General features: G+C 38.1%; 1 protein-coding gene and 1 long non-coding RNA gene across 3 annotated transcripts in view; one reads left to right on the top strand and one right to left on the bottom strand.

Annotated features, from left to right (window-relative positions):
- Positions 1–4,735: 4,735 nt before the first annotated feature.
- On the bottom strand, positions 4,736–18,930 carry LOC309505504 (sialic acid-binding Ig-like lectin 12). Of its 2 annotated transcripts, XM_082178904.1 has the most exons (9): positions 17,716–18,930; positions 17,521–17,561; positions 15,901–16,281; positions 15,522–15,809; positions 15,129–15,422; positions 14,292–14,403; positions 5,504–5,572; positions 5,320–5,338; positions 4,736–5,193 (listed from the first exon to the last, which is right to left on the bottom strand). In XM_082178904.1, the coding sequence occupies exons 1-9, from the start codon at positions 17,859–17,861 to the stop codon at positions 5,128–5,130; spliced, it is 1,416 nt and encodes a 471-aa protein (XP_082035030.1). In that variant the 5' UTR covers positions 17,862–18,930; the 3' UTR covers positions 4,736–5,127. The 2 variants fall into 2 exon arrangements, with proteins under 2 accessions (XP_082035030.1, XP_082035029.1); XM_082178903.1 differs by having other exon boundaries at positions 4,736–5,338.
- LOC309505519 overlaps positions 6,068–19,005 on the top strand; it is a 259,401-nt gene continuing 246,463 nt past the window's right edge. Inside the window, exon 1 of the long non-coding RNA XR_014208469.1 lies at positions 6,068–8,647. This is a non-coding gene — a long non-coding RNA (uncharacterized lncRNA). The remainder of the gene's footprint in view (positions 8,648–19,005) is intronic.

The following is a 19,005-nucleotide window of genomic DNA, read 5'->3' as shown; positions in this document are numbered from 1 at the left end:
AATATAGTATTTTCTGACAAGAAACATCACCATTTGTGGCTGACAAGAGGGTCTGTTTACAAAGTACAAAACGTGTTACACGGCTAGTTTTTAATTCTGAACCTGCTGCATATTCTACAGACTTACTGGTTTCCTAATACAATGTTCTTACAGTTTGAATGAATTACTGTAGTTGACCTTTGACCTCTTAATGGCCTCTTGTACACAAAGGTCTCTCCCTTCAGGCCCATAGGCCCACATAGGCCTATATTATGATCACATGCCTTACGACAGTAAACCTTTTTAGAGGGGTATTTTTGACCTCATTTAATCTAACAGTAAGAGGGAGTGATTTCTTCTGACACCCATGTGTTGCTGTAATCCATTTCATCAAACTCTAACTTCCAGTATAGTTTCAAGAAGGACTTTGCTGTAAAACCAACATCATAGGATTAATTTCTAGATTGCTAATCATCCAGAGGGGCCATTGATGCTTGGACCCCAATGATTGCTGCTTGTGTCTATATTATGTATTTAATTATAGTATGTAGTATATATGATATAGGCTTAGTAATATAGTTTATAGAATGCTTGTTTGCTTTGGTATAGCCACTCCACACAGTCCAGCTCTCACTCTCTGACTGTAATGGGTGGAGCTTGAAGGTCCAACCACACCCACACAATGACCTGGGCTGCATTTCCCAAGAGCATCGTAAGTAGACGTAGAGCTATTGGCACCGATGGTCTCTAGTATGATCAACATTGCTCACAATTATTTTGAGAAATGCAGCCAAGGACGTCATTTGGCTCTGCAGTGAGTGGCACATTACAAGTAAGGAGTGAAAAGTAAAAAAACAAAACAAAAAAACAACAAAAAAAAAAAACAACCAAAGCAACAAATGGTATGTCAACTGAAAGTAACAATACTTATGATTTAATCATATTTAATAGTCAGGTAAAAAGCAGTAGAAAACTTTTTTTTTTTTTTTTTTTTTTTAAATCAGCATCATTACATATACAATTTATAATGTGTCATGTCCAGGCAGGTGAAGAAGATGAGGTGAGACAAATATGATGTAAAACAGTTTAAACATTGATTAAATAAAACAAAAGAGTGATATCCAATAATGGTAAAGAAGGGAAAAAGTGTGCTAATGCACATTCAACACTAAAATAACTGAAATAACTAAGGGCAACAAAATAATGACCTGCATATATAACAGGTGTGAGATAATCAATGAACCAATGAATCACAATGACAAACAAAAGAAAACATACTTCATAACAAAGGAAACACAGGAAATAATGAAGACAAACTAAAAGTCCTTGAACATGAAACTAAGACAACAGAACGTGACACAGAACAGTTGTTTTCTTATCTAACCTGCCCAACAGAACTGGAATTCCATAGAGAGATGCATATCGTATAAAGTAGGGATGTGCAAGACTAGTCGATTAAACGGTACAACTGCTACTAGTCAACACTGAAAGCAATAGTCGATTACACAAAGGATAAGAGGAGGAGTGACAACGGTGGAAGACAAGAGAAGACCAGGCCTGGGACTTTTACGCTCCATTTTGTCTATGTATGGGCGACAGTTGGCTATGAAACAGCTGCCGTTTACTTTCATTCATTTATTATAAAACTTCCGTTTACCATTCACTTGTTCCCCCTTCTTCCCTGTGCCTTGAATTTTAATACATTTATATTTAAAATCATTGTAAATATCACATTAAAATAAAACACTTGGAAAAATAATACCTTAAAGGAACACTCCACCGTTTTTTGAAATAGGGCTTATTCACTTTCTTTCCTACATTTAGATAGGTGGGCAAATGCATTTTTGTCTCAGTGCATGCATTGTTTTAGTTTGACAGGGTCGGCGCTAGCTTAGCTTAGCACAATGAATGGAATCCTTTGTTGCCAGCTAGCATGTCCTGAGTAAAAGTGATATAAAAAATAAAATAAAAAACACCTAATTACTTCTTGTGGCCTGCGTATTCACAACAAGTACAAATAGTGATGCAGATTAACACTAGGTGATTTCCTAGGCAGATATTGACTTATATATTAAGGACTATATTAGGGGGAAGCACAGGCGAAGCACTGCTACTTGGGCGTGATATCTCTGCGCCCAAGTAGCAGTGCTTCACCTGTGCTTCCCCCTAATATAGTCCCAAGTCAATATCTGCATAGGAAATCGTCTAGTGTTAATCTGCATCGCTATTTGTACTTGTTGTGAATACGCAGGCCACAAGAAGTAATTAGGTGGGTTTTTTACATTTTTTATATCACTTTTACTCAGGACATGCTAGCTGGCAACAAAGGATTCCATTCATTATGCTAAGCTAAGCTAGCGCCGACCCTGTCAAACTAAAACAATGCATGCACTGAGACAAAAATGCATTTGCCCACCTATCTAAATGTAGGAAAGAAGGTGAATAAGCCCTATTTCAAAAAAGGGTGGAGTGTTCCTTTAAGAGGTAGCGGTTAATCTTTTTTTTTTTTTTTTTTTTTTTTTTTTTTACCTCAGATGTGTTTTCTTTGTGTCAGTTACAGAGAGCACAGAAATGACTGCTCAAAAGACAAAAAAGGTGTGGGAGTATATTTTGAATTAGAAATAAAACGGTAATAGATAGGTAAAAGACCGTCTCTGCAGAGGAGGATAGATACAGACGGTTGGTCTGGGAACGCCCCCGGGAACGCCCCGTCACGTGATGTGAATTTAGCCCGTGGGGGAAAACATTGCCTTGGCGCTCATTGAAATACACGGGGCAATCATGCCGAAGAGTTGCTGTGTCGTTTTCTGTACCGCCAATAAACAAACAAATTATGAATTGATGTTCTACATCCTTCCTAATAAACACACAGAACCGGAAATGAGGACAATTTTTTAATATTACTGTGTGAGTAGATCCCTTTGTGATATAGTAGTGGGTGTTAAACTCGTATTAGGCAGTGGTGGGCTAGTTTTGTCTACATCCCTTAAGAAAAAGAACTATAGTAATCCTCTAAGATTTCTATAGTATGTGATGTTCTGTAATACCTCTATAGTACTTCTATAGTATGTCCCAAAATACTACAAGATTCCTATAGTTGTTTTTCATAAGGGATGTCTCATTCACATTAGCGTTATCAGCTGAAGGCTCATGACGCGAGCCGTGAACCTATGGAGTAGACTGCAGTCTGTGAGTTACTAGAGGACTTTATAACTTCTTAAGTGATCACCGTTTTACAAAAGGATTAATAGTTTGGAGTGAAGCATACGTACAATTGGTAAGTGACAAGGTTTTATGGAGTTATAGTATGCAACATAAGTTTATTGAGTTATAGGCTAATGTTACCGCTACAGCTGCCGCGATGTCTTGGAGATTCAACCAGATCACAAAATATGTCTGGAAACGACACCTCCGGCCATTTGGTTGGGTCATTGACCCAGTTTTTAATTAAATAAGGGCTATCATAACCTATTGCAGTTAATTTTACAATGTACCGTTGCCGGTCGGCAGGCGTCAATGACTCGCAATATCACATTTTTGTCATTCAAATACACACGATGCTCGCAGTGTTTTCCCCCACGCCGACTCCACCCTCGCCACGCCCCCAACTATGACTAGATGCCGACTGTATGTATCAATGCCTACTTCTACATCGTATCCACTTTAGCCCCGCCCACTGATTTGCGCATGACAAGTAGTAGGTAAATAGCATACCTGACCCTAAAACTGGATCGAGCAACTAAACGATAAATGTGCCTTTGAAGAGTGCAACATGTTGTGCAGTGCCAGGTTGTGGAAAAACACAGTCACAGCATTCTGACGCTGGATTTGAAGAGAGACTGAAATTAAAAAACTATGCTGTGCCTTCTATATTGGATCTGACAGGAACGGTGCAACACACTTATAAGAGTAAAAAAAGTTTTTGCTCTGTCACTTGTTATAGATCGTTTGATATGTACTGATGTGTAAGTGTCTAACCAAAATCACCAGTGACTAGTGATTTCTGATATGTAAAGATTCATGTATAGTCAGATGTTCTGTTCTTTGTCTCTAAATTGTTTATTGTCAGTAAATCAAACCAGTGACTAAACAGTCAAGTTCACATTGTTTCTCTAAGTAGAATAAAAATAAATAAAAAACGTATTTAAACTGATTAAATTACATAGAAAGCGAACAAAGACCCTTTACAATCGCTGGAGCTGTCATTCAAACAGCGCGAGTTTATCAGTGACTGAGTTATGGACTCTCGCCAAAACTCACGTTATAATCAACAAATCTCTTATTTACATCGTGTTTGCACTGTTAGTTATGATGAAATCATTTGTGAGAGTGCAGAAATCAAGTTATAATGACGAGATCACTGAATTCACGCGCTCAACATGTCTGTGATCGGCTACAATGCTCAACACTGCAACCTTTAATGCGCAATCTAAATATAATGCTATAATCAACAGTTTTCACGATTAGTTAACCTTGAGAGCTGTAATAGTAAAAAGTGCTAAAAGTTTTAGAGAGTTCCACGTGTAATATTTGGCTATTTCATATGCTAAATTGTTAGCCAATCAAACGAGTGGGCGTTTACACTGAAGTCTTACAGCAGACACACCCCTTCAAAAAGAGTGTTCAAATCAAAGGGCTAAAATCAGGGAAGGAAAATGTTCTTTTTTTTCCTAAATGATGACCATTTTTATGTAAAGCAAAATTAGAAGTGCACCCCAGGAAACTGTCACAAACTGGCGGTGTAGACAAACATGAATAAGGCTAATTCAGTTCAGTCTCTTTACTTGATAATTCATTAGATACACAACGAAGGAGGAGAAAGTACACCACATCTATTCACAGACGAGACAATGAAACACAAACAGAACAGAACTTCAATAAACATGATAATTGGAGATAATGAGAGCACAACTGAATATAATGAGTGACCAAGACAACAAACGACAAACTCAGACAGAAGGTGGTAAGACACAAAAAGTCCAAACTAACAGAACAGTGACAGAAACATTATAAAATAATAAAATAATGCAGTTCATGACCCCTTTAATATGCATGATTTTTTTTTTTTTACTATTAATGGAGTCTGATATTGTCAGCCTTTTTAAAAACAGTATTGAGCCCATTTTAGTTGTATGATGTATAACATTTTCATCCGATATTTCCATACATGTTGAGTTCCTCCATGTTGATAAACTCAGCTTCACAATCATAATTCTTAATGGAATATTTCAAGAGAAAACAGAGAGCCAGACATCAATCAATATAATATTACAGTACGCATTTGTCATATGATCGGAGTATGTTCTCCATAGTGTAACACTGTGTAAATAATATACTCACATTGTAGGATTTTGGGTCACTGATGTGCATGGGGGGGTTGGGGGGGGATACAAAATGTTTTGGTTATTCCACTTAAATATAAAAAAATATCTTAAATATTGAACAAAAAACAAAAGCTGAAACATCTACTTATCAACAATGTATTAAAGTTAGGCCTTTAGAGACGGGTTCAAATGCACTGTACCTCTTTGGTGATGGCATACGAGGTTTGGAGAAAGGCTTGTTTCCTGACACCGCACATGCATCTTTTGACCTGGGGACAGATGTTTCAGATAAAAAAAAAAAAAAAAAAATCATGAACTTTTTTATTTCTATTCTTTATTTTATTTCCCATCTGATTTTACCTCCAGTTAGATGCTTTTTATTATACCCTAATTGCTGCATGTTGACGAAAAGTGATAAACACCACAAAATTATCTAGAACTATTAAATAATATATCTTTTTTAAAAGAAGGTATAGGCAAGGCAAGGCAAGGCAAGTTTATTTATATAGCACATTTCATACACAATGGCAATTCAAAGTGCTTTACATAGAAGAAATTAAAATAATGAAAAGAAATAAGAATAATTAAAACAGTTTAGAAAAATAAAATAAAATACAGTACTTTTAAAAAATAAAAAAGAATATTTATTATAGATCTTTCTTTCAAAGGATTCCCTTAAGACTTAAATCTTTCAACCTTCTTTTAACCTTCAATCTTCTTACGACTTCGATCTATCAACTTTCCTTTAACTTTCTTTTCTCCCTAATTTACTCACACGTTCTTTTCACTTTCTTTAGCACTTTAGCACTGCGTTCACATTCTTTCTCAGACGAAAACTTTAATATCGTCATTTAAATACTGTTCTACTTTCAAACCCACATTAATCACTTTCACATTATCACCTTCTGAGTGGGCATTTACAGTTTCGGGCTAAATGCCCTGCTGACATAGGAGAAATTAAAATAATTAAAAGAAATAAGAATAATTAAAACAGTTTAGAAAAATAGAGTAAAATACAGTACAGTACAAACAGTCGGACGAACAGCGGCACAGTGCTCATTCAGTAAATGCACAGCTAAACAGAAGTGTTTTGAGTCTGGATTTGAATGTGACCACTGTAGGAGCACCTCTGATCTCTTCTGGAAGCTGGTTCCAGCTGCGGCTGGCATAATAGCTAAAAGCAGACTCGCCATGCTTAGAGTGAACCCTTGGTATTTCTAGCTGATATGATCCTAATGATCTGAGTGATCTGTTGGGTTTATATTCAGTGAGCATATCTGCAATGTATTGAGGTCCTAGGCCATTGAATGATTTATATACCAGTAATAATACTTTAAAATCAATCCTAAATCTAACTGGGAGCCAGTGTAAAGACCTGAGGACTGGTGTGATATGTTCATATTTTCTGGTTCTGCTCAGAATCCTGGCGGCAGCGTTCTGTATGAGCTGCAACTGTCTTATGGTCTTTTTGGGAAGGCCAGTGAGGAGTCCATTACAATAATCCACCCTGCTGGTGATGAAAGCATGCACAAGTTTCTCTAAGTCTTGTCTGGAAACAAAGCATCTAATTCTTGCAATATTTTTCAGATGATAGTATGCTGATTTAGTTATTGCTTTGACATGACTACTGAAACTAAGGTCTGACTCTAGTGTCACACCAAGATTCCTGACTTGATGTTTAGTTGTTTGACCCCTAGAGTGAAGGTATGCGTTCACCTTGAGAACTTCATCTTTGTTTCCAAACGCAATAACTTCAGTTTTGTCTTTGTTTAATTGAAGAAAGTTTTGACACATCCAACTGTTGACTTCGTCAATGCATCGGCACAGGGAGTCAATGGGGCTGTAATCGTTAGGCGATAGGGCTAAGTACAGCTGTGTGTCGTCTGCATAGCTGTGGTAAGCAATTTGGTTATTTCTCATTATTTGGCTCATTGGGAGCATATACAGGTTGAACAGGAGTGGCGCAAGAATTGAGCCTTGAGGGACTCCGCATGTCATGGATGTCCACTCAGACTTATGGTCTCCTATACTCACATAATAACCTCTCCCATCTAAGTATGACCTGAACCATTTTAGGACTATCCCAGAAAGCCCCACCCAGTTTTCCAGCCTGTCAAGAAGTATGTTATGATCGACAGTGTCAAATGCAGCACTGAGGTCGAGTAGTACCAGCACTGATAATTTGCCTGAATCAGTATTTAAGCGAATATCGTTTATTATCTTTATGAGCGCTGTCTCTGTGCTGTGGTGCGGTCGGAAACCAGATTGAAAATTGTCAAAGTATCCATTCGAGCTTAAGAATTTGTTCAGCTGATTGAAGACAACTTTTTCAATGATCTTGCCTATGAAAGGAAGATTTGAGATCGGTCTATAGTTGCTTAATATGGTCTTATCCAGATTGCTCTTTTTCAGGAGGGGCTTGACAACTGCAGTTTTCAGGGAGTTTGGAAAACTCCCAGAGAGAAGTGAGGCATTTACCACTTCTAGAAGATCTGCTTCTAAACTGTTTAGCACAATTTTGAAGAAAGATGTGGGAAGTGTGTCAAGGGCGCATGTTGATGTTTTAAGGTGTTGTACGGTTTCTTCCAAAATTTTGCCATCAATTTCTTTGAAGTCAGACATAGTAACTACTTTCTCAGGTGGTCTGATCTGTCTGACCCCAGTGCAACTCAAGGATGTGCTGATCACCTTTCTGATATTATTGATTTTCTCAGAGAAGAAAGAAGCAAACTCACTGCACTTGCTGTTTGAGAGCATTTCACTAGGAATCTGGCTTGGGGGGTTTGTCAGTCTCTCTACAGTAGCAAAAAGAGTGCGTGTGTTGTTTAAATTGCTGTTTATAATATTTGAGAAGAAAGTCTGTCTAGCTTTGCCTAGTTCCATATTGAAAGCATGCAGGCTGTCTTTGTAGATGTTATAATGGACTACAAGTTTTGTCTTCCGCCACATGCGCTCTGCTTTTCTGCATTGTCTTTTCATATGTTGCACTGCTGTTGAGTTTCTCCAAGGTGCTTTTTGTCTGCCACTCTTCTTCCTGACTTTAACAGGAGCAATATCATCAATTATATTTTTAACTTTTGAGTTAAAAGAATCAAGGAGAAAATCAACAGAGTCAGCAGATATGCTTGGTGTTAAGGATATAGCCTTCATAAATAGTACACTAGTGTTCTCATTTAAGCATCTCTTCTTGACAGACACAGATCCAGCTTCAGTGGCAGGAGAGATCAATATATCAAAGAAAATACAGAAATGATCAGACAGTGCTACATCCTTAATAAAAATCGATGAAATGTTTAGACCCTTACTGATAAGTAAATCTAGAGTGTGTCCATGATTGTGTGTGGGTCCATGTACATGCTGAGTCAGATCAAAAGTTTTTTAAACAGTTTTGATTTCTTTTGCCATATTGTTTTCTGCATTATCTATGTGAATGTTAAAATCTCCAGCAATGGCAAAACAGTCAAACTCTGAGGTAATTGTTGATAACAGTTCTGTAAAGTCCTCAGCAAAGGCTGGAGAATATTTTGGAGGCCTGTAAATAATGATAAGTAAAATGCGAGGAGCACCTTTTAACACAGTACCCAGATATTCGAAAGACGGGTAATTCCCAAATGATATTTGCTTACATTGATAAATATCTTTAAAAAGAGCAGCTAGACCCCCACCTCTCTTAACAGCTCTGCAGACACTCATAAAAGTAAAGTTAGGAGGGGCTGTTTCATTGAGGATTGTTGCACTGCAGTTGTCTTCTAGCCAGGTTTCATTTAGAAACATAAAGTCCAGGTTGTTTGTGGTTATTAAGTCGTTGACTAGAAGTGATTTATTTTTAAGTGAGCTAAATGTTTAAAAGTGCTAACTTAACAGTCTTACTTTTTGTCCCCACAGCAATCTTAGTTTGACATGTAATAGGCACCAGATTAGTTGAGTTTGCTGTACGGCTATTGAAGGCCTTAGACTTTCTATCTTGTAATAGAACAGCAATAGAGAAAGATACAGGCACACTGGGTTCCCGCTTGTTCTGTAAACATTTGAGAAAGTTACTGTTATCATAACAGGAACCCAAAACAAATCACTGAGAGCTGGTATCAGTTGTTTTTGGTTCACCTCGAGCAGATGGAGGAGGGTGTGGGCCCTGGCGTTTTGGCTGAAGAGGCCGAAGAGCTCTCACAGGAGGAGGGGGCGGGCGAGCTCGGCGCGCAGGCTTCGGTGTTTGAGGTGCCTGACGATTTTTGGTTGGTATCTGGGGGCTTGCAGCAAAAGAGTGGGATAGTCTGGTTCCAGCATGCACTAGTTGTTCCATTTTCTGTGAGAAGCACAGGAGTGGAGTCGCTGGCGAGAGTGAGAAAGTATCTGGTGAAAGGGGCTGTTGCTCAGGTGTTATAGGAGGCTGTGATATGCTGTCCTGGCTTCCCTGGCTGTTTTCCAGGAAGTCGTCCTTGGGTGCTGAATCTTGGAGCAGTTCTAATATGTCTGTCTGTGGTGAGCTCTGTGGGCATGGCTCAGCTGAGATTGTGTCCGTGAGCAGAGGTTGTTGTGGCTCAGTGGTGTTATCATTGTCCTTGTGTGATATGTCAACCGCATGTCCATCTTGTTGCTGAAGTGAAGTCCCGTGTTCATTCATACTGTTTCCAGGTGTGTGTGTGTCGTTCAGATTGACACACACTGCAGAAGGATGATTGAGGGAGAAGTCGATATTGTCCTTTAACACTCTTGAACCAAGTTTGTTTGGGTGATGGCCATCCCGATGAAATAGTTGTCTCTGACTCCAGAAAAGATTGAAGTTGTCAATGAAGTTTACTCCTTTTATATTGCAGGTTTTTTGCAGCCATGTATTAATCCCAAGCAGCCGTGAAAACCTGTTTGTTCCTCTTGCTGGGAGTGGTCCACTGATGAATGTTTGAACTTTCAGTCTTTTAAGTGTTTCAAAAAGTTCATTGAAATCCTTCTTAAGGAGTTCTGACTGCTCTTTATGAATATCATTCTTCCCCACATGAATTATGAGTCGATTTGCAGTCTTATGTTTCATTAGAATGTTCTGAAGTTCCCTGTTTATATCAGAAATTGTTGCTTGTGGAAGGCAGCACGTAGTTGTATCCCTGCTGCTAATGTTTCTGATTATGGAGTCCCCCACTATCAGAGTCCTGGGCTCGGCTGTGTTCTGAGCTGAGTGCCGCTGTCTGCTCGACCTTGAGCGCCAGTTAGCATCAGTGTTAGCTACTGGCTGATACAGTCTGTGTTCGATCACATTCATCACGTTTGGGGATTCCTCATTTACATTCATTAGTACTTCAAATCTGTTCTCAAGATGTATAGGTGTTGGTGGGAGACCAGTGTTTGACATCCTTGTCAGAGCTGTATCTGGGGTAGAGGATGCTACTGCGGTAATATGTGGGGCTCGTGACAATCTGATGTCTCGAGTGCCTTTGGGTCTCGCTCCCTGTTTGTGCCATCGATTTGTAAGTCGATCGGCTTGTTTCTCTACCTGTCGAGGAGCACTAGTTTCATGGGACTCACCGGCTATATGCTGAGGGTGTCCATGACGAAGCTCTGTTGTGTGTTCCGTCTGGTTTGGTGGTCCCGTAAATAACTTTGTTTCAAGAACTGCAATCCTTTGTAAAAGTCTGTGGCAGTTAGTGCAGCAAGTAGATTCCAGAAGAGGCATTTTCTCTCTTATCCTTGTAGGCAGTTGTGTTTTCCTTTCCCCGGAATGTAAGCTGGTCGGGTAGAAGAATTCTGCGTTTTTGTGGTAATCCAAACTTTGTCGTTTGAGCACTGTGCTGATTTGCTGAAGTTAAAATTAGGTGATAAAAGGAGCTAAAATATAAAAATATAGAAGATAAAATATAAAAGTGATAGAGCAAAGCGCGGAGCAGTAAGCAAGAGCGTCCGAACGGTAGCTGAGCTGAGCAGGAAGTAGTATAGAGTAGTATAGAGTAGTATAGAGAATAAGATGATTAAAGACCATCTAATCAAGCAGCAAAAGAGCAAGAGAGTAAATGCAAAAACATTATATTGCATCTAGATAAGCACTGCTTGCTGTATTTAGTCCAAAATTGAAACCTAAATATATTCTTTAAAATGGAGACAAAAAGCCTTGGACACTTTCTGGTTGTTAAACATTGTGGGACATATTTATAGTTCGAACTACACTAGTTCTGGACACCTGCGTGAAAAATTACCAGATAGTTACAAATAATTGAAAATGCGTCACAAGTTTACTCTTAAAAAAAACCTTTAATGTTTATTTGAAAATGCTACTTATCTTGATCTAATGAAATGAAATGTAGACATTTTAATATGTGACTTTTAGGACCCTATCATACACCCGATGCAATGCGGCGCCAGACACAACGCAAGTGTTTTTTGCTAGTTTCAGCCCGGCACAGTTATCATTTTGATGTCCTGCGCGTTGTTTAAATAGTAAATGCATTATACGCCCATGGGCGTGCTGGTCTGAAAACGAGGTGCGTTCAGGCGCATTGTTGGCATTGCTATTTTGAGACAACTGAAATAGACTGCAATATTTGTTTTGTTATTTAAAGAATGCGTTAGTAATGTGACCCTGGCGGGTCCACAACGTGTGTACACTCTGCTTATTACACACACAGGGATGCACAGCAGCACACAAACTAGCCAAATATTAAAAATAAAAGGATTACAATGTAAAATATTAATATTGTGTACATAAAGATATGGTGGAATCCGGCTTGTCCCGGTAGATGGTTTCCCACGCTTTCCTCGCGCACAATCTGTTTGCTCTCTGGAGAATTGTTCAGTCTTTTTTTTTCAGGCGTTTAGCTTGCAAATTCCACCACGTAAATAGCAAATCTGCCATGGCGCAAGCGCAACTGGGTTTAAAGCTTTTTAAATGGAATGGGAAATTAAACTCTGATTGTTTTTTTACGTTACACCCAAAACACACCCATTACTCATTAAGAAAATATGTACAACCCTTTTAGACCATGCGCCTGGCGCGACGACCATTTTTCCTGTCATTAAACTAGCAAAAGTGGATTCGGACACGCCCTAAGTGCACTTGCGCCATGCACTTCAGACCATGCGCTTAGATGGTTAAAATAGGGCCCAAAGGGATACTTCACCAAATTTTTTTAATTCTGTCATGAATTACTCATCATCCTGTTGGTCCAAACCTGTAAGACTTTAGTTAATCTTCAGAAGACAAATTAAGATATTTTAATGAAATCTGAGAGCTTTCTGTCCCTCCATTAACAGCCTACACAATTTTAAAGCCCCAGAAAGATAGTAAAGGCTCCTTTAAAATCATTAAAGTAATCCTAATGATTAATGACTCCAGTGGTTTAACCTCAGTTTTATAAACTAACACAAATGCTTTGTTTGTGCAAAAAAAAACATAATTTACCACATTATTTACAAAATATTAATCTCTACAGCACATTCACGCAACAACATCTGCTCTCACATCAACACAACACGCATGCGCCGAGGTGCTCTTGAAAGCTAATAATTTAATCTAATGTAAAATTTGAATAAATAAATGGGGCTGCACAATTAATTGAATTAAAACTGCTATAGCTTAGTGCAATTATTAAATCAAAGGCTGCGATTTAATTAAATAAGTATAAAGTCTGTTGCATGTTTGAATGAGACGCATGAAACTAAAAAGAGGTTTAAATCCACTTTAAAGTAGCTGTACAAAGTTAATGCGACTTATATCTGTTTACCTGCATGTCATGCGACCATTATCCAACATCAGAGAACCATGAACATGCAAATGTGTTGTTAAATTGTTTAAATATTCACTTAAAATCTACTAGGTGTGACGGGGCAAGCATAGATGAAGATGAAGGCAATATTTAACAAATCCAACAGCTAATCTAAACGAACTGAGCAACATATACAACGTATCCACAATAGAAAATACCGGACACTGAACTGGAACAAACCAGAACATATAGGTGATAATGAAGGTGATTAATGAGTGCACAGCTGAACATAATTAGTGTCCGTGACAACAAATGAGTCCAAACTAGTGTGATTGTGACACTAGGATACTACAAGTAAACATTTTATGGTGTTTATAAATTATGGACATACACTGTACGATTTTTGTACGATTTTGAGCCGAATTCTGACTCGTGCAACTCTTTATTGGGACTCTTTACTCTTTGTCGTGCAGTGTTCGTGCAGTGTACAGGGGGAAACGAGAGGTGATAAACCTCTCACGACCGGCAATCTGATGGTCGGATGAATTTCTGGCATGTTAGAAATGTTGGTCGCTCCTTGTGACTATATCGCACAGTTGAAGCAGAGCTAGTGAACCGATTGCCCTAATCTCAGTGTTTTTTCCGTCACTGCGCCTGCGCGAAAACAAGTTTATCCGTTTCATATTTAATGCAGCAAGAAATAAAACGAAAAGAGGGAGATCTTTAAGTTCTATAGCTATCAAACTAGCTAGAAATTACTGTTGCTTGCCTCCAGTTCGTGTTCCATTAAAAAGAGCTCAAGCTATTTTTTAAACAAAGCTGTTTTTAATTTTCATTGATGACTGATTATTGCAATGCCTATAATAATAGCCTATAAATGTAATAATAAAAGTATGCCTTCCCTAATAATACAATAATACTAATAATAATTTAATACATACATTGGAAATGCTAAATACTCTTGATATTGATAGCTGCTTGTTTTGACAATATCTCTGGATACACAATATCATGGTATATTGGCGCAACCCGGCACGGGGGCTTATCGCATATATTTCACACGTATAGTGTGAGCAGTTAAGTTGCAGCTCGATGATTGGACCGTGTAGTGTTAGCACATAAAACGCGAGCTTTGGCTTTACATTGCACGTGATCTACTCCAGTGTGAGTAGTGAGTTCAGAGTGAGTAGGTAACCTTGCTGAAATCGCACAGACATCGCACAGTGTATGCCCGCCTTAAGGGGTTCGGCTGACAAAAAGGCTTGGGAACCCCTGGCCTAAAGTAATGTACACAAAGAGTTACCTTTGTCGCCTCTTGTATATGATGACTCCAGCAATTATGCAAAAAAGGAGGAACACAAGTGAAGTTGCCAGGATGTACAGACCAATGGTCTTCAGTCCAGTAAGCATTGGGTCTGCATAGGGGATAACATAATTGATAATTATTAAAAGCTCACAACTGAAAGACAAGGCAATTATGTAAGTAAACAAAACAAAACAAAACAAAACAAAACAAAACAAAACAAAACAAAACAAAAAAGCACTTGCTTCCATTCTTGATTAGATGTACAAGTTTTAATGTGTAACACCATGTCTACAACAGCGATGCAACAGCTTAAGGGCCGTCTTAACTGGATCCAATAAAACGAATGTTCCAAATCCATTTGTCCTTCCATGTCAGAATTCACAAGTTCATATTAACAAATAATAAGATACAGTAAAAGTGAATGCATATTTGGCATGCTGTCTGAGGAGAGTATAAATTAGCCGAGAGTGAGGAGGGGTGGTGGAGGGAAGCAGAAAAGACTGTCGAGGAACAAAGGTGAGTTATGTATAGGCCTCCAATTATACTGATTGGGTAGATCATTTGAACGTGCTCCTCCCTAACTTTGTTAATAAAACATCATGTAGCGAGACCGCTTGGAGTACGTCCGAAATAGAACAGGCATCAGTTTACTTTTTGGGATTTGTTGTGTCACATCAAGCCGCATCATTGTAGACAGGATCACTGATCATAATGGTTTCTATTGCCTTTTGTCAAATTCCTCATGTCTGATGTAGACAGGGTGTAAGTAAAACAAAATGAATGATGAGACATGAATAGATCTTGCATCATACGAGTTGCTAAAAAAACACTCACATTGCACACGTAAGACAACAGATGCCATAATGTCTTTTCCAGAAAATTTTGCAGTACAACTCAATTTCTTCCCATGGTCGTCTTTTGAACCCAGAAAGGTTATGTTGGAATTGGTGACCCGATCTAAACCAGAGAGTGTTTTGCTGTCATTTGAGACCGTCATGTTCTCATAGTTCCATGTGATGGTTGGAGTCTCTCTCTGGCAGGAGTGATAGACGGAACAAGTGAAGTTCTTTGCGACGCCCTCTGTGACATCTGCCAGCTCAGGCTCAATCGTTATTTCATGATGAACACCTGAAATTGAACTTAAACTTGTAATAGGTCCAACTGTGAAATTTAAAGTGAACTTATAGCTAATATCACACAAAGCAGTTCATATTTGTATTTACTCACAATAAGCACTTTTGTCTTTTGTAGCTGTCACTGTTTTGCCACCATGATATGTTACAGAACACCTAATAGTGGAGCGTTCTGCTTTTACAACACTTGTGCGTATCAGAGTGATTTTCCACAGGCCGTCTTTAAGATGATCATTGTCTAATTGATCGGTTCCTTCAGTACCGTTCAGAATGATGTCTGGTTTGCTGTATGGACACGTGTGGTTAGTCGAACATATTACTGTGATGGTGTCACCCGTCCTTTCACCTCCATAAATATTGATGCTGGGCGGCTCTGGACTTGCTTCAAATAGTAGAAATGTCATAATTAGTCAACACACTCTTATAACCAAATCAAGAGTCAGGCAAATTTGAAGATCAAAGTATTTACATACCATCAACTACTATTGTAGAGGTGACATCATAAAATTTGTAGGTGCGCCATCCAACAGTTTCAGGGTCAATCCATGCATATAATTTCTCTCCATTGTGGGACTTTTCCAGGTTTTTGATCAGCAGACTGCAATCGCTACTTGAGTTCACATATAAATCAGTTTTTCCTCTGAACTTTTCAATCACTTTGTTTGTATTCCATTGATCATAAACTAAAGGATAACCTCTAGAGACCCACTGATACCACACAACTCTACGTGGGTCTTTGGGTGGGCTTGATGTGTAAGAGAAAGAACATGGTATAACCAGACAGGAACCTTGGAGACCGTGAATGTCTTTTGGCATTTTCACTTCCCATGCTAAAGTATCAAACAGCAGAACACCTGTGGGACAAAAGTTGGAGTCATTTATGGCTGTGTGTTTATTTAAGCTGGTGTTTTTAGCATTAAATTTCACTCACATTGTTTATTTTAGTATAGTACACTGAACTTAGTAGTTTGAGTAAGTTTCAATCGATTCAGCTCTTTGCAACTACACATTTAGCAGGGATGCACCGCCATACATTATTTGCTGAAAATGGAATTTCTTGTTTTTTGGCCAACAGAGAAAAATGGCTGAAAATATATGCCATCCCTCCCCGTCCCTCATTGTTCAGTCCTTAGGCAGAACCACACATCACAGCAGTCTAAGAACAACAGCGTAACCCGCCCCAAAGACTAACCCTATGCCTCATTATATAAGCTCAACCTGAACAAATTCGGACCCCAACCAACCACTGATCCTTCACTTAATGACACTATAAGCTCCACCCTAACACCGGTGTGAGACTGCTGGCCTGGCACAAGCTGCATCCCAATTCAGTGGCTGCTTTCTTCGAAGGCCAATTGAATCACAGTGCCGCATTCAAAGGCTGTCCCAATTCGAAGGATTCTTCAAATGCAGCCTCCAAATGCGGCCTTCATTTCCCGTGCAATGAAGGTTACAACAGATTGATCCTTCGTGGCCTTGCCTACCCCAGAATTCATTGTACTTACTCAAATATCTAATGATACAAATGTAAAATAAATATATAAATTATTACAATTTCTAAAGCGACAGAAATTGTAATAATTTATATGTTTTTTTTTTTACTTAAGTACAAGTACTGTTACATTGCTAAGATAATACTCAATTACAAGTAAAAGTACTGGTGTTAAAAAAAGTACTTTTCTCAAAAACTACTCAGAGTGCTAGTTACTTTTTAGCCTGTGATATTTAATGAATTATGAATAACTATTGAATAAAATCAGAGATCCATGTATAAAATAGATACTTTTTTGCCTTATTGAAGTATATGAATTAGTGTTGTCACAATACTGAAATTTCTAACTTCGATACGAGTCCTTGAAAAATTATATAAATATTATAATATGCACGGATCTATACCTTTTAGTTAAAATCAAACATAGGCTATAATTTGGTTTTGATTGTAAAGTTTTCAATTTATGTACATTTCTACATGATATTATATTTGTACATTATATTAATAAATTCAAACATTTATTGTGACAGAACATAACCAAAACATCTTTAAAAGAGAAAAACAGTAATTATAGTAATTAAAAGTAATTAAAAATATGTACCTTGGAAAAGGAAATGAATTAACAGCTGTGCTTTCATGTTCCTTGGTCAACACAAAGACAAAATCCAAAGTGAAATGTTAATAATTATATTATATTTCATTTCTCTTAAAGATATTTATACTTTTTCCTCTATCTTCAGTCTTCTTTGTAAAGCATTTTAACATGTAACATTCTTTCATTTTTTTTAATTCTTACCTTCTTTGTAGCGGATTGGAAAATGAACCTACTTCCAAGAAGAGAAGCTCATTTGTTGCTGTGAGGCTCACGCCCACCAAGATGAAAAAAAAAATCTCCTTGGTTATGTTGAAGCTCATCACACCAATGTACTGATATAGTGACATCAGTCAAATATAGGATTTCCTGAACCATATATGAACCACCATTTGTGACTGACAAAAGGGTCTGTACAAACCGCGTTCTGAACCTGCTGTTGTGTCAGATAAGGATTATGTTTTCTTTCACAATCATTGTTACACAAATTATTATGGGAGCGTTTTGCTTAATCACAATCAGTGATGAATTACAGTTTAATTACTGTAGTTGACCTCTGATTGGCCTCTTGTACACAAAGGATTGACTGGTTTCTCTCTCTTGCAGTATAGAGTATCCTCTATTCTAATGAATTGTAAATGCTCACTGACAAACTTTGGTTATCTTTTTTCAAACATATGATTTAGATCACGGTTCCTCAAATCTGGCCCCACCCCCTCCACACTCAAAGTATACGTGGTGGCCATTGCAGCAAATCACGTCCCGGTGGCAGGCCAATCAGTTGGGAAACACAACCTGTTTGTTAAGGTTGTTAAATCCTCGCCCGTGTTCGGTCCTGTCATGGGACCTCTCCACAGTCCCTTCGGGACCCTCCCTTTGAGCTACTCGAGTCAATTGACCTTCAATCAGTACAAGTCAAGTATACTTAAGTGCAATTTTAAGTATATTTCTGAGAAGTAAATAAAAAGTAGACTGAAAGGTATACTTTCTTATTTTTAGTTTAAAAGAAGTATACTAAAAGCACACTTGAATAAACTTATTTTTTGTAAGGGTATCTCTGTCTTTACACACACAGGCTATCAGTGCCGGGCCAAGACAGTAGGTCTACAAGTCTTCCTCATAATATACGTGTTTACAGACGTTTGCTTGGCACTTGTGAATGTTCAAGTGGATGGAGCATTGTGTGTGAGTTTACTGATGCACTTTGGTCGACTTGTCTGTGTGGTTTTATGTCAGTGTGATGGTAATGGTCACATACCACTTCCAGTTTAGAGAGCTAGTGTTTTGCTGTCAGTTAAAAATAGCTCTCTGAACTGTGTTTGTGAGAAGAGATATACTTTCTCTGTCTCTCTAAAAAAGATAACCAAAACAATAAAATCTGGAAATACCTGGAAAGAGCTATAAAGTAGCATTTCCAATTATGTCAGCACATTGAATTGTGTCCCCCCCACCCCTTTAATTTATTATATATATATATATATATATATATATATA

This window comes from Leuciscus leuciscus (genome assembly GCF_965113295.1).
Source record: "Leuciscus leuciscus genome assembly, chromosome: 9".
Lineage (NCBI taxonomy): Eukaryota > Metazoa > Chordata > Actinopteri > Cypriniformes > Leuciscidae > Leuciscus > Leuciscus leuciscus.
The sequence above is the reverse complement of the archived record's forward strand: the minus strand, read 5'-3'. Positions and strand labels throughout refer to the sequence as shown.